Raw genomic sequence first — 19,938 nt, 5'->3', positions numbered from 1 at the left:
TTTTTTCTTTTAATGTGATTTGGGTATAAAATAATCATTATATAAAAGTTTTTTAAAACAGTTTTAGCTTTAAGTATGCTATGCTTATCTCTGAACTTAAACTTTTCTGAACAGCTCCTTCAATTAGGAAAAAATAGTTGCTGTTCTAAACTGCTTTTCTGAAGAAACCTATCTCTTACTGCTTTTAGAAGTCAGGCAGAGGTCATCAATATGAATACCTCCAAATTTAAATTACATTAATTTTCACAGTAGCTTAAGGAAGTTCAAGATGGAAAAGACCTATTAAATCTATCCCACTGAAAATGAACACATTGAGGGCTTGTTTCCATGCATTTAAAATCAAAAGTATTGTTTTCATGAAAATTTCATGTTCAGTTTATCTATTCTACAACTTGCATTTTAGACATAGACAACTTAATTTTGATAAACTTCAATGTTTCATGGATCACTGTGAAAACAAACCTGAAATGCCTACAGCTATGATTTTTAGAATATTTTATGGGGAAAACCCCAAAACTATTAACAAAACAGATTTCTTCCTAACAGCAAAGCAACCAAATTGGCGAGACCACCTACGAAGACTCAGAATATTTTATGGTAAGGAAATATTTTATGGAAAGGCAAGAAAAAGCCAATCCAATGGGAAAAATTATACTTAAGTATTTCAAGTTTTTAGTCAATCTTTCTATTAAGTTCTCACACTTCATTGAATGGATTCTTGAGAAAGCAAATCCTTTTGGGATGATACAGTCCAACGTTTGCCACTAAACTAGCACTGAACAGCCAATAACCTAAAGGATTAATGTCCAGCCTCTGTATTTTCCATAGGCCACACTCACTCACTATTCAAGAATCTGGGAAGTTTGGACTGATACAAGCTAACAAGAGATGCCAGGTGCATACTCTGTAAAACCACCTATGGATATGCACCACTTGAAGTTTCAGGAATGGGTCTGAGAACCAATTCACATTTGCAGTCCAATGTAAAATGACCCCATCAGTTGCTACCCAGCCTTCCCTGCCATTTCAATAATTCAATTACAGTTTATTTTGACTTGTCTTCACTGAAAAGGGAAGAATTATGATCCAACTTCTTACACAAAAGTTTATATATTAAGTATGCCAAAAAATTAGTTTCCACAACATGCTTAAGCAAAATGAGCTTCATGCCAGAGCACACCGCTCAATTGCTGAACATCTCACCTCAAAGCTTATTCTCCGTTCAAAAGGCCTAAGGAGTAATGTTTTTCACTTGAGAATCTTCCTTTAGATTGGTTATTTCAGCATTTTTGAGCCAAGTTATGTGAAGGCAGATTGTGACCATTTAACAATCATCTTCATAAATCATACTTCACAAAAGTCAATGCATTTGTATTTAGTACCTTTCAAAAGAATCTGTAGTTACAGATTGTCCTATTTTTCAAGTTAAAAAAAATCTGAAATCAAAAGTGGAAAAGGGGAAAAATAAGTTTGGTATAACATTTTAAAATATGACAGTGTACTTTAGATCAGAATGCTCCTCAAAGAATGCATACTATAAAATCTTACTGGATTATGGCTAAAATTAATGTAACATTTAGTTCATATTGTCTTCTTGCCATCTATTTTAACCTTTTGTTCTAATAAGAGTCTCCAGTTTATTGTACCTTTAAGTCCAACTGGATAAAATAGATCTGGAGAATAAATAAAGCAACTTAAGGTCAGGAATTTTCTTTCTAGGTAGTCCACAGTAATTAGTATTTATCTTCGGAAATAAATACCGTTAAGTATATTTGAATCACCACCAAGCTTCCCAAGATATCAATGTGCTTTATCTAATGAGCACACTGGACAGAACTACAAAGAAATTAAAATAATTCATTTTGTTTGTGAGTTAAGTGCCCAATGGCTCCCCTTCAAGTGACTGAGGTGATAAATGCAAATGCAGTTAGACAAGCTGAATTCTAGTGGTGTTTTGTGGTGTGTGGAATAGTAAAGCTTTGCTATCTTTAAGTATTAAAATTGTATCTCGTGAAAATTAAGCAGTTTAGACTGAAATTTCAGGAATAATGTAAAAACTCAGCAAGTACAACCAAAAGTAAGTGCATTGTAGTTGTCAATTTCATATCTTTTCCAAGCTTATTTGTTTTACCACAGCATATAGCACAAAGAGTCAGGACTTCACTGTGCTTTCTAGTCAGACAGACCAAAGACGGTTAAAAACTTAAGTACATGTGTACACAGAAAAAATGATAAACTGATTAGCCAGATGAGGAACAAAAAAAATTAATCACTTCCAGCACATGGGCAGCACCTTCAAGCAAAAACACTGCTTGGCTGCATCTACATACCATTTTTAGGAAACAAATTGTGACCATTCCTTTTCTAACAAAATAATGTATTTATTGTATAGCTAGAGTCAGTTACTACCACATATGGCAAAATGAAAATCACTGCCTTTACAGTTGAGCTGTATAGAATCAACACACCCAGGCAGCCCTAAGAAAGCTTTTATTAAGAGCAGAATTTGGCAGTTTGTCATAAGCTACAAAAGGAATTCTTCATGAAATCTTTAAAGTGTGCCCAAATTCAACATTTCAGTATTTATTTTTTAGGACTTAAAGGCTTGGTTCATGGGTATTTAAAAAGAGATTAGATGATTTTCTGCAATAAGGACAGCAGATAAATCCACTGCTACCATGCAGCAGAGCCATCCAAGTCAGAGTTTTACAGGAAGGGTAGATCACAACTGTAGAATGAAAATCACTAATATTAATTAAAAACTACAGCAACTTTCAAATACATACACACCTCTGCTTGCTAGCAAAAATGCAGTGCAACAAACATGCACTTAAAACAGCATGAGGCTGGCAAGGAAAGAATGAAGTACTTTTTGCAGATTTGGTGTATTTAATGTACTTCTGAAACATTCTCAAGATACTACAAGGATGAGGGTGTATATATCTAAACAAATATACAGGAGTTAGCCAAGAGGCCTGAATGACAGTGCCTCTTCCTTTGAAAAACTGAAGAGACCTCTTGAATCTAGTTCAAGTTATATTTAAAACATGTTCCCCTTACAGCTTTACAGTTTAGAATTACCAACTCACACTAGTACTTTCTCAATCCCCATAAAAACCACCATGGACAAGGGGAGAAAAGATGAGACAAAAATAATCTAATATTCAGACACCTTACTAGACACTGATGTAAACTGCTTTTTCAACTGAATGCAGCACACCAAAGCAGAGAGCTTAAGTAGTTGCTATATGCAAACACTAGTTCACACCTAGTGAAAAAACAGCAATTTTCCCAAATGTTGAGTTTTATGAATAGTGTGCCAAGTAAAACCAGCTGCAGAGGGTTTTTTTTTTGAAGCATGAGTGCTCTAACATGATACATATATCAAGTAGGGGAAAGAGTATTTTAGACTTTAAACCTAACTCACTATTGCATTACAAACTATAAAGTGTGGCATGTATCAAGTCGAGCAAAAAAGGGCAACATTAAAGACAGTCTAAAGGAAAATGCTTAGCAGTTACAGATGTCACAAGCGAGGACCTACACGTGTGATAGCTCCTGAATTACATGAAAACAATCTCGATCTTAAGCCATAACATTGGCAATTTAAGTAACAGCGTACTTCCAAAACACCAGCACTGCCACAATTTCCCTGTTACCCATTTGCTCGCAATTCAATTCACCAATACCATCACTACTATATTAAGAAGTAACACATACATGCTCTCTCTACTGCTTGCATCCCATGCTTTGAGCTATGTACATACCATTTCGATATAATTAGGGCACCATGTTATCTCAAATCAGTCTTTAATCAATTTAGTATCACTATTCATGCAGATAAATTCTAGTAATTTCTATTTCTGAAAATGTGAGTGAACTAATAAAAACATAACAGTAATATTTTACAAGTATTTTGCACAGGAAAAAAGCAACAGTAACCAAAAATATCCCTACTTTCTTGCCATTACAGGAATAGAACCAATAGGTCTTTTCCATCATCTTCCATGATTGACAAAATCTGAATCATAATAAGCTTCCCAATAGCTTTCTCATCAGTTTTATCTTAAGACTCAATCAGCAAATCTAGCCCAAGTTGTGTTGGAAATGGGTATTTTTCAAATTCATCATTCTGTAAAACGTTTATCAAGAATACTCATGTGCAATCCTTCTAAATGCATATTACTCTACTATGTGAACAATTATTTTAACTGGAAAACATGTATTTGCCTCCTAATTAAACAGTTAATCAATGATAACAGACTTGTTTCCATTCAAACCAACCATTGGGGGAAGTGTATACTTATAATGATGTATTACACAGTGGAAGGCTTTAAACCAACTTGCACGAATGTCTCCTTCCTTGCAATGGCAAGATACTTTAACGATCAGTAGAACACACAGATGTCACAACAATTTTTCTTCTGTAGAAGTACAGTTTAAATGAATTCATTCATACTGTTATGAATAAAGCATACATACAGATTCTTTTTCCAAACTTGTTGTTCAACCCCCCACCCCCAAGTTAAATTTTCCTATAATTTGAATAACGGATATACTCTGTTGATAAGCCTACTGTGACTAAGTTCGCAAAGGGAGACTGAGATGCAAGGACACAGCATCCTTGAGAACACTTCATATAAAATTTGATGCTCTTCAAAAGTCGAAATAAACAAAAGCAGTTGTGTTATAAATTGTTCATAGTATGTACTGCAACATGCAGTTTAGCTAAACAGGTTCACTGTTAAGAATGGAACTTTCTTGACACATAGTAGAAGCTACATAAGAATGAAAATGATGCCACTTATAATTAAGCATAAAATTATTCTCACCCAGTATTAGTAATAACATTCCCAAAATCCTTTCAAGTGATTTTTGTATTTTATTGTAATCAGGTAACTGCACGTTTTACAGCATAGTCACACATTATATTTTGCTAGAGTCACAAACACATTGCCTTACATAATGATCCGCATCATTTCTGCTCTATACTACAAAGCCTATGACTGAATACAAAAAAAGTTTTACAAAAGAAACTGTTTTAAAGACTACAATAACAATAAAACCGTTTCCAGATAACAGCTAAAATTATAAAGGCATATCACTGTATAGTTTTACTGGAATTTCTAAACAGTAAGGAATGAAATAAGTTTTAGTATCTGCGACGCTTGTTAGGTCCTTCAAAGTTGCCCCCTGGGTTTCCTCTACCAAAGCCACCAGGTCCACCACTCACGGCACCTACACCACTCATTGGCGGCTGAGGAGTTTCAGAGCCCGTTCTACTAACCAGAGGTGAACCCATCTGTGATGGACCTCCTTGAGGGAATCTCTCATTATGCTAATACAAGTCCATTTGGAACATGCCAAATGCGAGTTACAACAAAAACCACAAGTGATGTTGTGATGAAGTTCAGCAGATAGTCCAGCAGAATCAGGATCACACATAGAGGGAAGAAAGGAGCAATTCAATTAGTTATTATGGAAAAAGAGCTGGAAATTAAAGAGTGCTAATGTTACGCTCCAACTTTGTAAAGTAAATTAAAAATTAAAAACTTAAGTATTAAGACCAACTCTGGTGCTGAATGTAACTGCATCCTTTCAAGCACGTCTGAAGCAATATATATTCTCTATGTAACAGAAGAGACAGCAAACAATTTTATGCCTGAGCCATATTCTGCCTTACGTACCAACTACAATGCTTCTCCCTTAAATAAATTAAGACACAGAAACATTGTCAAACTGGGGGGGGGGGGGGGGGGGGGAAGGAGGCGCTTTTGTATTTCTAGAGACTGCAGGCTTATTCTTTCAATAGCAATATAACCTGAAGACTTACACACCCACATATCTGTGGATATTTCAGTCCATACTACCTGGAGTCAGCCTTTTGTATGGCACTTTAGGAATCTTTAGTTAGTCTTTTAAAACCCAGTCCAAATAAACTGACACAACTAGTGACAAAATGCATAACTGGACTATGCTTAGTTTAAAAAAACTTGATATATATCTAAGGCTTAATCTAAAATATCAATAGAAGATGAAAATCCAGTTAATGTTCCACATTTATTTTCTTTAGTTCTGTGCCTAACATTAATAAAGGTATATGTGCTTACACAGATTTATTTGGCTATAGCAATTAAGACCTAAAACAGAAAACATGCATCTGAGCACTTATAGGTCAGTATTTATGCAAGCATTTAAAAATAGAACCCCACATGATGAAATTTAAAGCACTAACTCAACATAACATAAACCATTAAAAGCATAGATATATGGTACAATCAGAGCTTTAAGTAACTCATCATTCATCTGCTGAGGACAGTTATGCTTTCAGAAGAAATTCCTTCCATACAGAGATCTACATTAACTGGCCAGGTATTCAGAGTTCAACAAGAACATTCAATACTAGCACTTTATTTATATGCCCGAATCAGAGAAGAATCCTTCTGAAAGTGTAACTCCAGTAACAGTAGTAGAGCTCAACAGTTCTGAAGTCTGCTAATTCCTATATCTATTATTTAAAAACAGCATTATGTCTATATAGATAAAAATATATGCAACTTAGATCATGGTTGTATATAAGTGCATTGTTTAAAACTTGACATTGAATAAGAAAAAAGTTACTTCAACAGTTGCATAAGGATCTACTACTGCCCCAAAGTACCTTAAAATCTGCAGCACTGCTTAAAAATTGTTAAAAATTATCTTGCACTCATGCCAGCTTGTTAGCAATGGATATGAATTTCAACAAAGAGCTTATCACATACTTCTGATAATTTTTACCATTTGACTTTTGGTCAAAGAGTCAGGTCCCCTTTCCAACAAGGACCCCTCCCTCCAGCTAACAAGAAAACTGCAGTAATTAAAGTATGAGAGGGAAAAAGCTATTTTAAAAATGTTATGTTCAAAGCTAATCTATTTCAAAAGACTGCAATGGAACAAAAAGAAGATTGCTCCAACTTTCCCTTAAAAGACTTCAGAAAAACATCCAAGTTAAAAAATGAAAACTGTATTTCTGGTCTATAAAGCATATTCTCCATTTGCTTCAGTGGCAACTGAAATTAACTCTTACAGTGTTTTAGTAGACAGCCCTCACAGCATCTTTAAAGTGTCTTTCCAATGACAGGAGAAATACAGTAAGGCTATCCGTTTCTGCAGGGGCCTGACACCCAAATTAAAAACCTTGAAAGTCCAAAATGAGGGGGGGGGGGGGGGGGGGGGGGGAATCTAATTTGTCCTTCAGTAGCATGCAGAAAAAAATGGAAGAAAAAAAATTTTTTTTAAAACATGCATTTTGCAGTGTCATTATATTCCCTAAATTTCCATACCTGGAATGACTTTTTGTAGAAAAACAACAGTTTGAGATAGATACCATGATTTATGACTGCATTCTTTTCCTTATACCTCTTTTTTAGTGTCTATATAATCACAAGACAATGTTCCAGAGGTGACCAGTAACAAAGTGGTCTCCAGCAAAAGCAACTCTGAAAACAGTATTTTGTGAAGAGCATCCCCCCTGCTTTGTGAGAAATTATACAACTGATAAAATGAGCTGGCTCCTATGATGTGAAGTGAGATCCTCTCCTCTAACTGGTAAAGACCAGACTCATCATGTATTTTGTGCTCAAGCAAAATCTCATTCTCCTCTAAGGAACAAAGGATTTTGTCCAAACTTCATTATATAGATTGCTCAATCACATATGGATAACACTGAGAAGACATATATAAAACAATACAGTTACAAAATGCTTCTGTGTTCCAGTAAAACTATAATGGAATTGCTGTTTATACTATATACTCCTTTTTATCACACCTCCACTAGAACATCCCAAATATCTATTTACAGAATAATACTGAAAAATATGTAAAAATCAGATTAAAAATTATATAGTTGTTTCTCTACATAAGACATTACAGCTAGGAAAAGTGACTGGCTATGAGAACAGAGAGAAAGTGGCTAGTGTTTTAACTGCATCCCAATGGCATATCTGCTTTTGACAAAAAATTCCAGATGTATACAAGACATTCCCTACCACCCTTGGGAACTGGGCAATATTATTTTTCCTGTATTGATATGACAGTTATCCCTAACAGCTATTGGCATACTTATTTTGTAAGTGGAGTAATTACTGTCATAATCTCATGCTTTCAACAGTGTTAGAAAGGAAATACAAAAAACACTAAAGTCGCTTTTAAAAATTAAATAGTTTACACAAAGATATCTTCACACTACATAGCTTCCAATATCTAACTGTTCATCAAAAACCCCAACAAGCTAACACATAGAATTTAGTTTCACAAAAGGAAAAAACAGCAAATTCCTAAATCTACACATTACTCTGGTATGTTGTTGCTTCTTCACTTCACAGAAGTGATTTCCTTCTGTCAGTGAGTTTTTCATGACAGGTCATACATGCAAAGTTTTGCCACAAGTGCTGTACATTCTAACCTCAATTTAAAGTCTGGTTACCGATCAAAGAATTCACCCCATTACTAAGGGAAGTAGGATTTTCATAGTAATATCAAATAAAGATTTCCCTTGTGTTGTAAATTATTTGCATGAACAAGTTTTATCAATTATTTTTAACAGATTCAAAACATGTAACATGTTCTTACTCAGTGTGAAAATATCTTTGGTAACAAAAATGGGCCATGAGGCATGACAGCTATTCAAAGTAATTAAATTTGTGATACGTTACCACTGTTCCATTATCTGGCATCATTGGTGTTCCCATATTTGCAGCTCCTTCTGGTCCCATGGAAGGACCAGGACCCATTGCAGGGCCAGGTAAAGTTCCTCTGTTGTTCATATTCATACCCATCATTGGAGGAGGGCCTTGGTTACCAGCAGGTGCTGGGCTAAACGCATCTACGCAAAACAATCTATACTTAGAGCTGTCCTATCTGAATTTTACAAGAATAAACAAACAGTTTACAATATTTAAAAAGCCAAATGTACAAGACTTCCAATACTTGAAATAAATAAAAAAAAATATTCTTTGAGACTGTACATTTATCTCAATCATCTGCTTTTAAACAGATTTTCATTAATTCCTATTATTTTGCATTACATAATCTGCCTCATGTATTTCAAAGTCCTGAAATTTACAGCTAAAGATAGCTGTACGGTCTCTCTGCAGGAACTAAAGTGTTCATATAGCATATATATGCAGTATACACACCACAATTTAGCAAAAATCTCAAGTGATTTTGCAGTAACTGGCAACTATGAGGCAACTTGGCTTTTTAGGGATCATAACATATTAAATATACATTTGCAAGAACTGTTCTACCAATATTATGTTAAATGTATATAATGTTACAGTATACTAGTCTAACATCTAAATGCAATACCAAAGATGGTGCTCAACTTTACAATAAATTATTTGTAATATGGCATAAATAAATCTTGCATTTAATGTAATTTATTATAGTAAAAGTACTAGAAAACTGAGGGAAGTTTTGTTAGAATTGAAAGTGACAGAAGTCTCCTCCAAAATTCTGACTCACAGTAGGAGGTAGAAGAAAAGCTTAAAAACTTCTTTTGAGGATATCATTTAGCTATAATATTGTGCTAGGAAACACCACTCTGCCAGTACCCACTAACATACTCAACAGGTAGGTAAAATTGCCTTCTTAACATTTTCTCATGTTATAAGAAAGAAAAAAGTCTAGTTATATTTATCATTTACATCTGCTATTATGAAATATCATCAACTTTAAGACTGGTGGTGATGCGCTCCCCCCCGCCAACAATAATCCACCCTTTTCAGCCAAAAGTGTGCATCCAAAATTTGATAATGGAAGAAGACGTACCTTTGGAATCTAGCCTACATTTTAAGTCATGACAACATACAAGAATATCAAGAAATATGACATGTTGCTAGACTAATAAACTTGTTATTTTTATTTCAAAAATTAACCTCTCATCACAACTGTAACTTCTTTAGGAATGAATATATAAATGTACATCATTTTAAGCAGGCCATTTAGCACAAATACAGTAATATGACTATCTGCAGGTATGCAAAATTGCATCTTCATTACCTGCCCTGAGTACACATATCACAGCAGTCAGTGAAACCACTGCATCCAAGATACTCTGCTGAAATTGCTGACCTGGGCTTGATCATATACATTATGCCAACTGCAAACTGCTTAGCAATAACAATCCATGCAACACAGTAGCACATGTAAAGTGCTAAACAAGTTTCTTAGAAGCAATAGAGAAAAATCCTGTAATTTTGAAAAGCAGAACTCATTTGAGCTTATTAATGAGAAACTCCAAGACCTCTCCCTATGACACTAAGCCAAAACAAAGGTATGTGCAAGTCGGATGCTTCTTACCGACCCACAAGCATGATCGGTTCACGTAGCAGGTAGGATATCGTGCTACAATTCAAGAGGATTACAGTTGAATATGCCCTAAAACTGTTTTTTAGAGTCATCCATTCAGTGACTAAATATAGAATGAAAAGGGGAAGTCTGAACTGCCAATATAAGGAGAAACCTTTATCTTCAGTACTCTGCAGGACTATCATGATGGCAGCGCTTACTGCTGGTAGTAGTGCCATTAACTAAAAGCAGTCAATGCTCAATTATCCATTACCAGCTTGCTTACCAGCCCAATTAAATTTAGCCAGCTGGCCACACGCAGGTAGTGTTCACTTATCTTTCAACTGCGACAAAGTTCCTATCCTCTGTATCACACAAATGCACCCATATTGCTTCCAGGGTGATGTATAGTGACCTATACTATCAAACCTCTATATCACTAAGCCAGTTTCAGGCAGAGTCAGCTCTGACAGAAGGACAGCTAGGGAGTGTAATGCAAGGGGAGAGTGGGACCCTGCACAGTTTCAGCAACTGGCCACTACAACATTTTAGCTGTACCTCAGAGGTTCTCCTAGCTCCAAAGCAGACCCTAAAACTAACCACTTGATTGCCTGTTCTTTTTGGTGGGACACTGATGTTAGCAGTTAATTCACTGATCCAGGTCCAGTAACAGATGGAAAGCAGTCATCAGTGTTCATGCCACAACGCCCAGACACTAAAAAAAGGTCTTTTTCTGCAATCCAGAGGGCTAAAAAAGTACACTGCAAGTATCTGAACTGCACATGCCAAGGTCTGGCACAGCTGGCAACAAGCTATAGTCAATAATCCTCATCAATGCAGAGATAGTTCCCAAAAAAGTCTTTTCTTTTTCTATATTAAAAAGCTTATCAGCTGCACTTAGCATTACAGATCCAGTCATGCGCTATGATGAGGCATATAGATTCTCTCAGAACTTGTTTGCTGCAGAAAATGGAAAAATGAGTGGTTCTGCACAAGTTAGCCCAACACTAATTAAATCCATCACAAAGGTACCTTGCTTTCTAGTAAGGCTATCATACAGGTATTCCCATTACTGAAGATACTCCAGCTTCCCATTGTCCCACATGATGAAAAGTCACAAATGGCACAGGTGAAGGCCAGTTAAAGTTACAATTCCAACAAATGTTGAGAAAGAATTGTAAGATCTACAATTAAAGGTTTACTACTTAAAGGTCTACTGCAGGTTTTGAGGGATGGGTTTTTTTGGTTGTAGGGGTGGGGTTGTTAATGGGCTGGAAAAAAAAAAAAAATCTCTATAGCGAGCTAACCTAAAATCCAGATACTGTGAAAACAAACACTATCTTTACCTATTCACTATAGTTATTTTTCCATTTTTACAATATTAGTTCGCTGTTACTGTACCTTCTTTTGCAACAACACATTTATTTCTAAAAGCATTTGTATCAAGTTTAAAATCAAGTCACAGCACAAAGCTTACAAAGCAAGACTATGATGAACATCACTGTTAAGTGTTAAAACCTGACAAGAAAAGGGCTGTGAACTGATTGCTATAAATACACATTTAAAGTCTGTACATAAAAAGTGTATCCTGTGGATATGGACAACTGGCACAGTATCAATATTTACAAAGTCTCCTAATTAAAAGAAATTTTCAAGTAGACTGCAATAATATGCAAAAGTAAAACTATAAGATAAAAAAATTCAGTCACAAATTATGCTTCAGCTTCTTATTTGTAGGTAACTTCACAATGTCTTCCTTTAGAATTATTTTTAAAGCTCTTCATCTTCACTGAAAGAAAAAGCCTATTTCTATTTTGCAACTATAAATGTGTCTCAATGAATGAATGCAAGGAAATGGTGAATAATGTATTTTAAAATCTGGACCAAGCAGATTCATGCGTCTATAAATTCACATTACTCAAAAGGTCAAGACACAAAGTTTACTTAAGTTTTGTATGTACTTTCAAATTTAAAATACAAAAAAATAGTATTAACTTTTCTTTAAATTATCTTCTTAATTCATTTTAAATGAACATCAGGAAGCTTCCAAGAGATACATATTGACATTTAATACAGTTCAGTAAGTTTTGGTTTTTTTAAAGAAATATCCTAAGTTTCAGTCTTGTTTAAAAGCAGATATTCTGGATAAGTAAGATTCCAAACTGTTTCAAGTCTGCATATACGAAGCAAGGACTAATTATTAAGAACATACTTTTCTAGACTTCACAGTAACAGCTTTTAGCAGTGACAATATTTTAAGTCACAAAAGTGAACTGAGAATGTTTGCAATTACAGACTTACAATAAATTAGTAAACACCAACCACATTATTGATTTATCTTTTGTCAGATACATCAACAAGAACTTACCAATTTTAAGCTCTACATCATTTCACTGCACACAATTATAGTCCCAACTTCTCTGAACAGGTAGTCCCTCCAACAAAAGAATGCCAAATACTTTCTGAATAGAAAATTCCTCTTTTGTATCAGATAATTTCTAGAGCATTACCTTTCCCTGCCTTTTTGCTTCTCTTAACTTGCACATCATATTTTTCTCCCACAGGTAGTCAAAACAATAAAATCAAGATACACCTTGGGAAAAAAAAAAACCAGCTGTTTGGAAGCAGAATATGTGACTTTTTTTACTTCCTAATACTGTTTACTCCTTTTTACCAGTAGTTGTCACTAATCAGTAGTGCTTGAGTAATATGTACAGTCCCAAAGAAAAAGAAATTTTACATTACAGAAGCCTTTTTCCTTCAGATCCCTACCTCCCATGTTTATTGCTCCACGAGGACCCATATCACCCATTCTCATTTCCTGTTCTCTCTGAAAGTAAACATAGTTTTCATGGTCAACCTATCATTCTTAGAACTTGCAACATTCCCATTTACTCCATGAAAATAAAAATTTTCAAGTTTCAAAAGTTTCCATTGATTACAAAAATGCAGAAGGAATAAAGTTAACTATACTCCCCTGTTTTTGTAAAATCAAATTGGAATAAGTTCAATATAACAATGCTGTACATTTTTTGCATAATGCTAAAGGTTAAATATCACAAGTTTCATTTATCAGATGAAGCAGTGTAAAGCTCCCAAATAGTTATGTGATCAACTGCAAATGAATCCATCTTCACGCAGTGTTTTTCATTAATAAGAAGTATATTTACATTTTAACTGTAAATAAAGAGGTCTTATTACAGTATTGCCTAAAGGCCGTGGTTCAGTAATAGTCAATCTGGCTTCACAACTCTAAAATGCTTGTGTTGACTGGAAACCAAGCTCTGATGTGTTATATTACGGTATATAAACTCAATCCGCCAGTTCATCTTTGTTCAAATAGTTTTAACTTAACTTGGTGGTGGTACATGTTTTGATAAATTATATCACACTACTGATATGTTAGTTCAGATACTGACCATCCTTTTGAAACCAGCATAAAAACCTGGTATCAACATAAGCTATATAACATCCATTTATACTAAACAGACAAATAACATGCCAAATTGATCCAGATTCAACTGATGCTCAGTCATGCCACAGCAAGAGAGTTCTGACATTACTGATCATGAACCACGGCCTGCTGTGAAACAATACTCAAAAGATAGTACCCAGAGTGGCAAAAATCATCACTTACAGGAAAACAAAGTACACCTATCACAGATAATTCCAAGGGATTTCAGTATTAGTTTACATCAAAAGGATGAAATAGAAACAAATTCACAGTTCCAAATGAAAACTAATGAAACATACCAAAAATTCTCATGCATTTTCTGCAAGAATGTTAATGTATATTCCACTCTCAAGTGAACACATATGTACTGAGAATAAGCATATACAAAAAAATTTACCTGATTCTGAAAATCATCCCACTTATGATTTAAGAGTATAAGTTCAGATGCACTTTGAAAACAATTCCATATACTAGGCAACAGAATCAATCTTGCTATAAGCAACCTTTAAACGGAAATATTAATCAAATGGAAATACATTCATAGTATTTTTACAGTTTCACAAAACTCCTTTTCCTTCAGTCATGTTTGTGATGCCAAACATAAGTCTTCTATCTTCACACACCTAAAGCAGCAGACAGCAATATCTGACAGAACAGAGTAAATAGTTTTGTAAAAATATCCTGGTATGGGAAATTGTCATAAGATACATGACAAAAGGCTCTCTGGTCAATAACTTTGTTTTTACTAATATTAACCTAGAAAATATACTTAACATAAGAAGATTATACACTATTTTCAAAAGAATATGGCTTAGTGTGGAGAAGAAAGGTAAGGCCTCATAACTAAAAGACACAGGCAGGTTTTAAGGTCCAGCTATGAAAGGCCGTTGGTGAACACTAAGAAGGACCTCTTCTTCTGACCCTAGAACCCATGTTAAAACTTCGTAACAAAACATGCAACTACTTTGTCAGATCTTTCACAGTAATGTCAGCTGACATTTTAAGTAAAATCAGCAGCCCTATTAGGATCAATCATACCAACAAACTGATACAAACAACTTAGTCACAAAATCAGCATACAACCTTGTTGATATTAGTCTGCTTTTACACCGCAACCCTGACATGAAGAAGCAGAAGGAAAAGTGGTATATTATCCCTAATGTCAATCCCTAGCCCAACATGGTAGAAAAACACCATGGCTATCAGTTTACATTAATGAGACTGTGTGTGCACGCATGCGTGCATATATGCATGTGTGAAAGCAGGACATGCCACAAACAGCTGTGAGAGACTCTTTAGCTACAAGGGAAAGTACCAGATTTTGACTTACTGCACATAACTTACTTGATGCATCTCAGGTTCAACTGCAAGTTGGTGTTGTTTTTTTTTAAATGTGAAATGTGCCATATAAGGCAGGGCCCAGTACAATACCAGCTAGATAGGGATGTTAAATACAGAGCTATAAAGCTGTACGAGTTACTAGAACTTAACTTGTTTTCTTTGCAAAGGATAGAAGCATTGGCAAGCTATAACATACACTTCTTTTAAAAAGCACACTACACTTCCTCCTAGCAATAAAGCAGTTTTTTCTCAGCTTGAAATGCTACCAGTCTTCAGTTAACAGTAAGTACAACAAAAGAGGGGGTAGAACCCATAATTTTTACTTGGTTTTAGTCTGGTCTAACCTTTATAACAAAAACCATGAAGTAATTATTTGCCATTTTGTAGCTTTAACTTTGGTGTTGAATTATTACCATATAAAAAACCATTTTCAGCACGGGGCAATTCTTCTATACTGTTAACATGGAATTTGCAAATTTAAGATAAAACCCCTGTCAGAGAAAATACTCAATTTCAAATGTTAACTGACAGCATATATCATTAATGTAATTAAATGCTTGACATATTAACTATAAAAACATGTACTTAGATAATTTGCCAAAGCCTGTATTTGCAGGAGTCCAGATGATAACAACAATTCAGACCTATCCCACACAAATCACATCCTAGACAGCTATTTACTACGTGAGCATAAACAAGTTACTGCAGGTTAAATTAGGTCAACTATTCCACAGGTTTTGCCCAAAATATGACAGAGAAAGTAATACCAACAGGCAGTTATGACAGAGTAGCCGAACCAGTGCTGGTTGATATTCCAGCCCACCTGAGAGCTTCGTTCTTGGATACTCAAGCTCTTTGCAGAACATAACAATGATTACATTATCTTCTCAGAGCTTCTTTTCCTCACTATGCAACTGCCATTCTTCTGCTGAGTAGCAGCCTGCTTCAGCCCCTTCCCTGAAGCCACCCATAACTACCCATAACAGGGAGTTAAAATTGAGCAGCAAGAGAGGAGGGCTAAACTTTTACTACAGAAATATGTAGGGAAGTGATTAAGAACCTCTGAAGTCACCCGGGTACCTGGGAAAACAACTTAAACTGGAAGAGAACAAGAAAAATGGATGATATGCAATTATAGGGGGAAAAGGAAGCCTTAAGACAAAGAACGTGTAGTAAAGTGTAATTTAACCTTTAGGAAGATTAAAAAAAAAAAAAAAAAACAAAACCAAAAAACAAAGGAAAGCAAACACAGAATGAATGATATCCTATTGTAAAAAGATAATTGTTTACACAACTCAGAAGAAAGATTTGCAAATTACTTCTGTTGCAGGATTCCTGTAAAATACTTCACAATTCACTAATGCAAACAAACCTCAAGAAGGTCTGATTCATCCAAGTAATTTGCTTTTAGAAAAACTGCTACAATGCAACTATAGCATTATATTTGCTAGTTACTTTAGATACAAGCATTAAAAATTTTATTTCCTCAGAATTCCAACTCATTTTAATGTCAACTGTAAAAAGTAGATCTACACAAAAATATTGAATACACTCAGTTTTCAGATTACATATATACTGTATATTTAATATAGTATAGATTCTCCCCTTTTTACAAGTATTAGAAATGATTTCTTGAGCATTTGAGGTATATCATGCACAACATTCTTACATCTCAATCACCACTGATACCAGGAGTCTAACTATACAGAGAACTGCCAAGATGATTATTCTGTTTTTAAAATTATTAGGGTATTTTTAAATTCACTCTATAAAACCATGAAACTAACTGTTTTTAAAAGACACCTAAGAATTGATACAGGAGAAATGGATCAGATGGAATTCCCTTCTCACACTGAAAACAAAAATACTAGTAGTAATAAAACTGTTTGGTTTTTTTTAACTGACAAACCAACACTATTTTTTTTCCCCTGGAAACAGGCCTTGCAATTGCAGCAGCCCAAAGAAAATTAAAAATCTTTTCTCCAACTGATTCCATATTCATGGTAACAAAACTGTCAAAAAAATTATGGTATGGAAAAAATACGGCATGGAATATTTTAGAACAAAAAGCAAGATATCAACAGAAATATTACAACAAGAGATCATACAGTTTTCTTCAAGTGTTTGTGGCCAGGAGATGCACTTCCTAATTAACACAGGACTATTCACTCACCTCTCAGCTAAGGAATGGTGACCACAGTAACACTAAGACACAGCATCAAAAAAATGCCTTATCAAAAAAAGAACACCCCATAAATTTGCACATTAAAATCAGTAACTTAATTAGCACTTTAAGTTGTGTGTGTAGAGCAAAATGTAATTCACAGTGCTGTTGATTCTCACCTGTTTTCATTAACATGCAAACTGAATTCTGTTCTCTAGCAGACTTCATATTTGTCAAAATAGGTATGACATTTCTTTACCTCTTATTCGAATTAATTACTCTAGAGCAGTTTATGTCATTGAGTTCTTTCTAGAGAAGAAAAATTATTTCCAAACATCTCTCCAGGAGGCATAAGACCCTTAAACGTTACACAAAGTTGTAATTTACTGAAAGATGCCTACATTTTAAAGACATAAATCATACAAGTGGTTAAAATTGCTAGTTTGGCAGTCAAAACTAGAATTTGGGGGATACTTTCGATTGTGCATTATTTGTCTTTTCCTCAGAATATTCTACTATTTCACTCCAATGACTAGCTCACTGGAAGTTAAGCTGCCAGCAAGAAGTTAAAGTAATAAAAGCCTTCTCTTCCACCCATTCCTCTTGACCCCTTTCCGTCTTTGGTTTATCCATCAATTAAGATCTGAAAGTTACAATATATCAAAATAGTTCATTTTATTCCATCACATGCAGTAATAGTAAATAACTTTAAATGAAAAATACTGATTGTCTTTCAAAATCCAAGATTTCTGTGTGTTCCTGAGCACTGGAACCTAAATCCAGAGCTAATCCCCTCCTCTGAGCTGGGCGTCATACTAGATGATTCCAGAGATCTCTTCCTGCCTAAACTACTCAAGAATTCTATGAATTGAATGATAGCTCCCACCCAGGAGTCTGGGGAAAAAAGTAAGCTCTCTTACCACACACAAAATTACACAAGCAAATACATTAAACTAGGTAACAATTAAAGTAAATGTAGCTATAAAACATGTAGCATACAGAAAACTACACAGCCCTATTTTTAAAGAGGAAGTCTAATGAAAAGAATTTTTATTAAGTTTAATAGCTGTCAACAGGACTCGGTCTCTGAGAAAAACATTCTAACAGGGCTAGAGCAGATAGTTAAAGCCAATCTCCTCTCTGGTGACTCAAGTCATTGAGAGAGTTGATGGAGATGACTCACTAAGTTACACCATTAAAAAAACCTAAACATTAAAAAACTTATCACATCAGTAAAAACAGGAATACACATTGCATGAAATATATGCAGATACATATATTCCAGTAAATGCTACAAGTTGGAAAAACATTCCTAATGGTAGTAACTGGTAATTATAGCTGTTCAAAAAAAAAAAATTCTTATTTCCCTTATGGAAAAAAGATTTATTGTTAGTCCACTGCATTTCTTAACTATTTCCATCATTTCAATAAGATTGTAAAGGAAGTATCAAAGTTATTAAAATAGGGAAATTCCACTTAATACTAATTAACAGCAGAAGTATAGGAATGTATTTGGGAAAAACCTCCATGCACTACATCTTTGTTCTCTGCTTTTTGTTTTGGGAAAAAACAAGAAAGGTCTTCAACTTCTGTGGGGCCTTCCCTCATTTTCCTTCTATATATTTTGGAGAGCACTCAGTTGCTAAGGGTAGTCCTCAGCATCTAAGCCCCACAGAAAAAAACCCAAATGTAGTTAAAACAAGCCAAAAATATTTACTAGTTTAAGCTGAAGTTATTCTTTAAAAATACAAACAAGTATTTTACTTCAAACAATGTTTTAAAATCACAGATGTATTGTCATAAAAAAATACTAAATTTAATGTGCAGGACAGCTACCACAGCATATTAAAAACATCAGTCTTAACATACCTTGTAACATATACTAGTATATTTTACACAAAATTAATAAATAATTGGGTAGGATAGTATTCTGTTATACAACTTCATTACCTAAGTATTGAAAAGCCTCTCAGTGCATCACCTAACACACATTAACCCTGGAAAAGATAGAAATGGATTGGAGTTTTGTGTGTGAGACAGAACACACACACACACAACACTTCTATCTTACACACTTAGAAGAAACTGTTTTCAAAAAGAAAGTTACATATTCTCTCAAATTCACCTTTATTTTAATACCAGCCATTTCTGATCTTTACAAGATGGAAGACAGTTTAAGACCTTCCTTTCTTTAGGTAAAACCAGCTTCTAATTTCCAAAACATACAAGTTGGGTTTTTTTGGGGAGAGTACAGTGTTAAATAACTGTGATCCTCCCAGTATGCTTTGTTTTTTAAGTCATCCTCCTACAGCTGGATGCAAAACCCAATCTGAAGAAAAGTTTACTTCTTTTTAATACATTAATCCCCACTTGATGTTTAAGTCAGGTCTACACTGACAGTTTTGGAAAAGAAAGCAGTTTAATTGCACTAATATTACTCACGTTACAAAGGTATTTAGGGGACACCTCACTAACCAGCAACATTTAATGATCCCCTGAAAGAAAATATTAATACAGAAGAGACAGCCACTAGGCTAAAGGAGGTTAAGCCCACAGACCATCTGGAGGCCCCTCGAATTTGTGAGCATCAAGGAGACTGAAAGATCCCAGAAATTGCAACACATTTTTACTAAACACTACAACGTAA

At 34.7% G+C, this 19,938-nt stretch overlaps 1 protein-coding gene across 7 annotated transcripts in view; it reads right to left on the bottom strand.

Moving 5' to 3' along the window:
• Positions 1 to 19,938, bottom strand: part of PSPC1 (paraspeckle component 1) — a 65,457-nt gene that overhangs the window by 19,813 nt on the left and 25,706 nt on the right. For 3 of the 7 annotated variants that reach the window (XR_005930893.1, XR_005930892.1, XR_005930894.1), the window contains exons 7-8: positions 13,105 to 13,162; positions 8,697 to 8,866 (exon numbers count right to left, since the gene is read on the bottom strand). The exons of 3 other annotated variants lie outside the window; for them this stretch is intronic. Coding sequence is in view for 1 of the 4 variants with exons in the window: in XM_030042574.2 (XP_029898434.1) it covers positions 5,153 to 5,338; positions 8,697 to 8,866; positions 13,105 to 13,162 (414 nt within the window). In the remaining 3 variants the exon portion in view is untranslated. Of the gene's footprint in view, positions 1 to 4,862; positions 5,339 to 8,696; positions 8,867 to 13,104; positions 13,163 to 19,938 lie in introns of those variants that run through there. One more of the 7 variants, XM_030042574.2, reaches the window with a different exon arrangement.

This window comes from Aquila chrysaetos, chromosome 19, assembly GCF_900496995.4.
Source record: "Aquila chrysaetos chrysaetos chromosome 19, bAquChr1.4, whole genome shotgun sequence".
Taxonomy (NCBI): domain Eukaryota; kingdom Metazoa; phylum Chordata; class Aves; order Accipitriformes; family Accipitridae; genus Aquila; species Aquila chrysaetos.
The sequence above is the reverse complement of the archived record's forward strand: the minus strand, read 5'-3'. Positions and strand labels throughout refer to the sequence as shown.